Raw genomic sequence first — 7,543 nt, 5'->3', positions numbered from 1 at the left:
CCAACTGACCATGGCCCCTCCCCACAGCTGGCCTGGCCCTGATCAGGCCCAGGCCAGCTAGCCAACCTCCCGCTATCTCCTCCTCCCGACAGGCCCTGCCCTGATCCACCCCGATTGGGGCCGGGCCGGCCAGACCCACCCATGCACGAATTCGTGCACTGGGCTAGTTATTATATAATAGAATTTTATTATCCATTGTAAGAATCAAATGATATCATTAATACATGTGAAGTGCCTGACACATAGTAGGTTATCAATACATGTTTCCTTCCTACCTCTACTTTTTTAAAATATGTTTTTATTGATTTTAGAGAGAGGGAGAGATAGAAATATCAATGATGAGAGAGAATCATCTATCAGCTGCCTCCTGCATGCCTTTACTGGGGCATGTGCCCTGATAGAATCCACTGTAACCTCCTGGTTCATGGGTCGACACTCAACCACCAAGCCACACAGGCCAGACCCTACCTCTACTTTTGAAGATAGTGTTGTATAGAGTGGAAAGTGCTACAATGGGAAGAGTGTAGTTTTGTACTAAGACGTGGGGTCAAATTCTAAATCTGTCATTACCTTGGGTGACCTCAACAAGTTTCTTAACCCGAGCCTCAGTTTCTTCTTCTCTAAGATGCAGTATATAATACTTATGTCCTAGGTATTAGTACCTGGCCCACAGTAGATCTCAATGTTAGCTATTAATATTATGGATATGAAAAAATTCTTCTTAATTTCACAGATAGCAAACTTCTGTTTTAAAGCCACTCTCTGAAACTCTGTCTTTTCTTTTCATGAAAGTTTCTTTTTAAAAATCCCCTGTTTTCTAATGGTTGTATACCCACTTGAGCTGGCTGGGTTTCCTTGCATTTACAAGTGATGTTATATTATTTGAAAGCTTGTTGCAGCATCATATTTAACTTTTTGCTTTGTTTTCTTTGACTGTTCTCTCATTGCACACTCCCATCATTTTCTTCTTGGTATTTGTAGAGCAGCTGCTTAGAGTGAAAATTTATTGTCATCCCTTCTCCACACATTCTCTACACCTATTTTGTCCAGCTGTGTAGCACAGCATTGCTTAGATGCCAGGACAATAGTTGTCCTAGATGGTGCCTTGCCATTTATTTAATAGTAAGAATCCATATGTGATGTCTCATTTCTTGCAGAGGTCTGTCTCTGCACCTCTGCAGAAACTCAATGTGACTGGAAACTTAATCGGCCACAGTGGTATCCTGCTGTTACTTCTGCTGGATGCTGCTCTGTTTGTCAGTTCATCATTAGCGCACTGCTCAGGACAGCTTTCTGTTCAGTATTGCTTATACAAATGTTTGGCAGGGATAGCCATTGTGGTAGGATTTGAGGAATTCAAAAAGAATCCTGGCCCAAATATATCTCCCTCGCTGGTCACAGTGCCTGAAATGCATACAAAAAACATTTCACTCGAACTTTGTTTCTTTGGTATAAGGCAATGTTGAAGTGCAAATGCCACTCTCCCGAGGCAAGGTATTGAATCACTCACTATTCAGCTATTAATACTTACAGTCAGAACTGCATTAGAATCCTAATTTGATTACAAGCTATATGATCTTAGGTAACTTGCTACTTCTCTCTAATCCCCTCTTCTGAAATTTGAGATAATGACCAATGGTTGTGAGAATCAACTGAGATGATGCATGTAAAGCACACAATAAATGCTCAATGAGCAGTAGCTGTTCTTAGCCTTAGGTACAGAAGGATCCTGAGGGAATACATCTAGGACTAGTAAATTTGGTTTGAGGGCCAGGAATCAGGTGAGGTCTGTCTGGTACAGGGAAACTGCTCAAAGCAAAGACCCTGATGGGGTGGTGATACAGCCAGGAAATAGCATGGAAACTCTGGGGACCCTGGGTAGGAAGAGTTGGGTGGGAGGAAGAGGGAGGACCAAAACAAAGACAAACAATACTTACATGAACTTTCCAACAAGAAAAGTATAGTATTACTCAGGATTTAATGCTTTGTGAGGTAGTAATCTCTGATACCAGGAATGTTCAAGCAGAGGTTCGATGCTGGCTACCCATCTCTGGGGAAAGCCAGAGAGTTACCCAGACAAATCTCCATAGAGTGGAAGGACATTGACAGAGTCTGGTTTGTAAGCTTTGAACTTTGATTGGTAGTATAACCAGAGACTGGGATCCTGGAGACTGACTCACACTTAAGTAAATTCACAAAATACCAATATATAAGCCAGAATACTAATTGATTAATTTATAATGAGAAGTATAATTCCAAGTGGACCCCATACTAGTGTTTGCCCATCAGTACATTATCTCCCTGTAGGCATATTTACATGAGGAGCTAAATACTAATAAGAAGGTTGCTTGGTAAGGATGAATTCATAGCAAGGGGAGTTCATGAGGTAATTTTAATGGTTAATAGTCTGGTACCTCCATCTCCACAATTGAGAAAGACCTCCAGAATAGTACTGAGGATATTAGCTTCCTCACTAGTCTCTCTGTGTCCTGTCTTGCCCTTAATATAATCCAGAGGATCTATTTAGTCCTAAATCTGATCATATTCCTTTGTTCCACATACTTTAATATAAATTCATAATTTTAAACTCATCATTACAAAAAGTTTAAAATATGGAGAAAATTTCAAAAATAATACATTGAGCACTTATATACCCATCATCTGGATTTAATAATAATTCTTTTGCCATATTTACTTTATGTGTGTGTGTCACGCATGCACGCGCTCAACTGTGTTTGTATGTGTATTGAGTTCACACTCTTTAACATAGTTTTCTACACTTTTCATGTTCTGGCATAACCTACTTGACCAGTGTTACTTTCCTTGGCTCCCTCTTTGCAACTTATATGCCCACCATACCTAACTACTGAATGTTAGTTCCCTGGATGTTTCCTGTTGTTCTTATGTAATATACTATTGCCTATGCCTGAATATCCTTACTCTCTTTGCTTGATTAACTTTATTTGTTCTAAAAGACTCAGCCACACCCATGTTGCCATAGCATCCAATGTTTTCTCCAGTCATAACATTTATTACACTGTACATTATTGTCTGTTTACCTCTTTGACTTTCCTACTAAACTGTGAACTCATTGAGGGCAGGGACTGTTTCTTTTGTCTCTGTATACCCATACCTCTCCAGTGTCAGGTGTTCAGTAATCATAAAATCCACCAACTGCCTACAAGAGAGTTCTACCTAATTATATCATAGATACCTGAAAATCAATTTGTCTACACTGGACTCATCTCCCCCTCCTACACATTCTATAAATTTAAAACCTTCTTCCTGATTAATCAAGTGTCACCCAGTCTTCCAAACCAAAGCTTCAGAGACATCCCTAACTCTTGTCTCTCTTTTATAACCCAAACAAGTCCTATTGATTCTACATCCAAAGTACATTCCCAATTTATCTATATATCTTCATTTCCACTACCTGTTTATCCAGGCCACCTTCATCCCTTACCTGGAGCACTGCCAACAACCTTCTATCTGGACTCCCTGTTGCTACTCTTTTTCCCTCCAATCTATTGTATACAGAGAAGCCATAATGATCTCTAAAATTCATATCTAATTATATATTACTCCCCTTTTAAACCCTGGTCATATTACTGCTTGCTTTTGGATAAAGTCCAAACTCCCTAGCTTTACCCAAAGGACGCTCAAGAACTGACCCCCGTGGACCTCTACAACTTTATCTCTTGTGCTCTGGGTTGTATCCAACCATATTGTTTATAGAGCCTGTAGTGTTTGTTGCTACCCAACATTTTCAGTTTCATGCCTCAATACTTTCCCTTCTATGCCTAGAAAAGCTAACCTTCTCAAAGTCAGCACAGGTATAACCTCCTCTGGAAAGCTTTTCCTTATTTTCCAGTGGGTTAGGCTCCTCTTCTCTTTTATTACCCACTACTGCCCTATGCATACCTCTATCAGAGCACTTACACTATGTACATGTAGCACTCTATTCGGCAATCACAAGTTTGCTTGTTGGTTTCATCAAAGTTAACTTTTTGAAAACAGAATTCATGTCTTATTTTTTTACCCCAATGCTTAGCTCATGGCCGGTATACAGTAGATGTGCAATAAATATTTATTTTTTAAAAAAGAAATAAAGAATGTTAACAAACTTCATTTTTGTAGGTACTTTACAAAAATATTTCTTTTCTTTTGAACACATTGTTTCTTCAAATTACAATATGGTTGATTGTCATACAGGTAATATTGATTGAATTTTGAGAGCTCTTCACTAACAAATTCAGACAATTTCTGGAATTGTACTATTTCTGAGAGGTGGCTGATCCTACCATTTTCTTTTCCCTAGTTAATTTTTATCTTAGAGATTAACATCATTAATAGATACGAGTGCCATGCTATTGGCCCCATATACCTACCCCTGTGATATCTAAAGTACATTTCAATTCCTAGGGTTCATGCCCATTTATTTGGATTCTAGGTGCTATTTGATTATGATATTAACTTTCCACTAGGTCCGTGGTCAGCAAACTGCGGCTCGCGAGCCACATGCGGCTCTTTGGCCCCTTGAGTGTGGCTCTTCCTAAGCCTTAGGAGTACCCTAATTAAGTTAATAACAATGTACCTACCTATATAGTTTAAATTTAAAACATTTGGCTCTCAAAAGAAATTTCAATCATTGTACTGTTGATATTTGGCTCTGTTGACTAATGAGTTTGCTGACCACTGCACTAGGTTTATCTCAAGCTATAAAAGTATGAAGTGCAAATTGTCACATGCTTAATTTTGGGGAATAATATTGATTAAGTAAATGTTGGGCCGAGACTGAGGGGAGTGATTGGTCAGGAATTTAACAAATGTTGGACTGGATAAAGTAAATTATATTTCTTTGGACTGAAAAAGTTACTAAAGCTGAACATTCTGAACATCATTTTCTCTGATTATTACCTCAAAGTAACAACTTTAAGATTATTTTAAAAGTATTATGTCCCTGAACCTGCTTAAAAATAGTATTTAACAGATATAATTTTTACATTCTGCTTAGTACTGTCTCAAGTGCTTTACACATGTAAACTCATTTAACCATCTGAACAACTCTAAGAGGTAGGTACTATTATTATCCTCATTTTACAGATGATGGAGACACTGAGACACAGAAAAATTTCTCCAAGGTCAAAAGTTATCTGAAACCAGATGTATTAATTAGGTTTAATCCAATGCATATTTATTGAGCACCCACTAAATGTAATAACCAACAGAGTGCATAAAAATTGTACACTTAAAGTTAGGAGAAATGATAATGCAATAGTGTCATGAGTGAATTGTCAAGGTGAGTCACACTTCTTTTAGTTAGTGGTTAATGAAGAAAGATGATGTAGTTAATGTTATGAATTTTACAGACATATCTATTTGGATAAACTTGGTTTGTGGACGACAAAGAAAAGAGTCTTAGTTGACATGTGTGAAAACGGAATTCTCTTTTTGAAGACTCAGATTACTTTTAGAAGGGGTCTCTATGCAGTATATTTCACATGGGGTAAGGGTAAGAGGGAAATACACAGGTATGACGCTTGTTTGGAGCAGAATGTGTGTGTGTGTGTGTGTGTGTGTGTGTGTGTGTGTGTGTGTGTGTTAATGCGCTTTTCCTGCCTCTCCCTTCCTCTTGAGACTCAATAAAGGGCCTGCCCACAGCACCACCCAGTTACCCAAATTCTCTTTACTAGCACTCAGAACCTTCGGATCTGCGCTTTTTAGAAGTACTTTCACATTCTGGCACCTTAAGCCTGAAAAGCTTTTTAGGCAAATGTTAGGATGAAAAATGTGCTATTGAAAAATCAAAACAAACTCGAATGCTATCAAAGAGCTTTTTTAATTTAGCAGATTCTAGCTCCTCACCTGTCCATTTTGTCTAAAACCACGCGACACACCTGGCTACACAGCCTCAGTTCCTACTCTGTCCATACTGTTACCCTTTTAAGAGGGGGATCCCGCAGTGTCCTTTCCTCCTCCCAGCCACCTCTACCCCCAGTCGGCTGGGCGGAGCTTCGTGCCAAAGCCCCAGAGCCCTACGCGGCCGCAGCGAAAGCGAAGAGTACTGGAGCGGCGACAGGCTGCTTCTGCGGCAGCGTCTACTCAGAGGATACGTGCCTCTGGGCTGGAACGGAGCTCGCTGCTCGCGCAAGTGTCTCCCCGCCCCTCCCCACCTGGCGCGCACCTGGTCAAGGCCTAGGTCCTGCCGCCAGCTAGGAGGGCGCGTGTCACGGGCCCTAGAAAACCGCAGAGCGCGCGCGCCATGGGGCCACCGCCCGGGGCCGGGGTCTCCTACCGCGGTAGCTGCGGCTTTTCCCGGTTGCTGGCGTGGTGCTTTCTGCTGGCCCTGAGTCCGCAAGCCCCCGGCTCCCGGGGAGCCGAAGCTGTGTGGACCGCGTACCTCAACGTGTCCTGGCGGGTTCCGCACACCGGAGTGAACCGCACCGTGTGGGAGCTCAGCGAGGAGGGCGTGTACGGCCAGGATTCGCCACTCGAGCCAGTGGCTGGGGTCCTGGTACCGCCCGACGGGCCAGGGGCTCTCAATGCCTGTAACCCGCACACGAATTTCACGGTGCCCACGGTCCCGGGGGACTGGGGACGCAGCGTTCATGTCTCTTGGTTGGCCCTCATCCAGCGCGGAGGGGGCTGCACCTTCGCAGACAAGATCCATCTGGCTCAAGAGAGAGGGGCGTCTGGAGCCGTCATCTTTAACTTCCCAGGGACCCGCAATGAGGTCATCCCCATGTCTCACCCGGGTGAGTGCAGCTACTAAATTGTGCCTTTTCAAACCCCTTCCAAGGCCAGTTTCTCTTATTTTCCTCGATGCTCTCCTCCTCCTCTCCCTTTGCTCCGAAAGAAAACCAGTGCCCGTTCCGTCCCCACGGAATAAAACAGGGGCCTCTTCTCTTGGCGATTTACCCTGCCTTGGGGGTTGGGCGGAAAAACCCTTTACAATTTGTCTCTCCCTTAGAAAAGGGTAAGACAAACAGAATGCGGAGGCTGGCAACTGGAGGAGTGTTGGGGCTCTTTGTGTCGCCTTTACCTGGTGTTTCACAAGGGTGCCTTGCATTGGATTAATTGGTGGTGGACATTGGTTTTGAAATGTCTTGGGAGAAGGCTTCCTGAAAATCCCTTCCTCACTCTTTTCCTGTTTAACAACCTCAGGCCTGCAGCAGATTTTCCCCTCGCCTCTCCCTGTTTTTCTCTTCGTGTTTCCTAGTATCAGGTACAAAGATTGTGTTACTGTGCCCTGTTAACCTCATTGCAGTTTTGGTGGCAACTTTGCTTTGCTCTTGGGCTCTTCTCTGCCCAGGGGTCTCAGGGCCCAAGTGTTTGTTGGTATCAGTGCTTTCTTTTGCCTTTGAAAAGTGACAAAAGAGGTGATTAATGTTATTGAAAAAAGAAGAGGTTTATGCATAAGGATAGCAAAAGCCTAGACTTTGGGAAAAGTAGTCAAAGTGGGTCTTTAATTTCTGGAGATGATGTGGGTTACAATTTTTCCCTCTGCAGTTATCCTTCCAGAAACCTTTTCCTTAATTGTAAT

General features: G+C 42.3%; 1 protein-coding gene across 3 annotated transcripts in view; it reads left to right on the top strand.

Moving 5' to 3' along the window:
• Positions 1-7,543, top strand: part of RNF128 (ring finger protein 128, E3 ubiquitin protein ligase) — a 151,325-nt gene that overhangs the window by 39,968 nt on the left and 103,814 nt on the right. For 2 of the 3 annotated variants that reach the window (XM_005869862.2, XM_014542590.1), the window contains exon 1: positions 6,015-6,755. The exons of the other annotated variant lie outside the window; for it this stretch is intronic. In XM_005869862.2, coding sequence (XP_005869924.1) covers positions 6,263-6,755 — 493 coding nt within the window. In that variant the 5' untranslated portion in view covers positions 6,015-6,262. Of the gene's footprint in view, positions 1-6,014; positions 6,756-7,543 lie in introns of those variants that run through there. 3 annotated transcript variants of the gene reach the window in all.

This window comes from Myotis brandtii, unplaced genomic scaffold, assembly GCF_000412655.1.
Source record: "Myotis brandtii unplaced genomic scaffold, ASM41265v1 scaffold305, whole genome shotgun sequence".
Classification (NCBI taxonomy): domain Eukaryota; kingdom Metazoa; phylum Chordata; class Mammalia; order Chiroptera; family Vespertilionidae; genus Myotis; species Myotis brandtii.
Note: the sequence above shows the minus strand (reverse complement) of the source record. Positions and strands in the feature narration are given on the sequence as shown.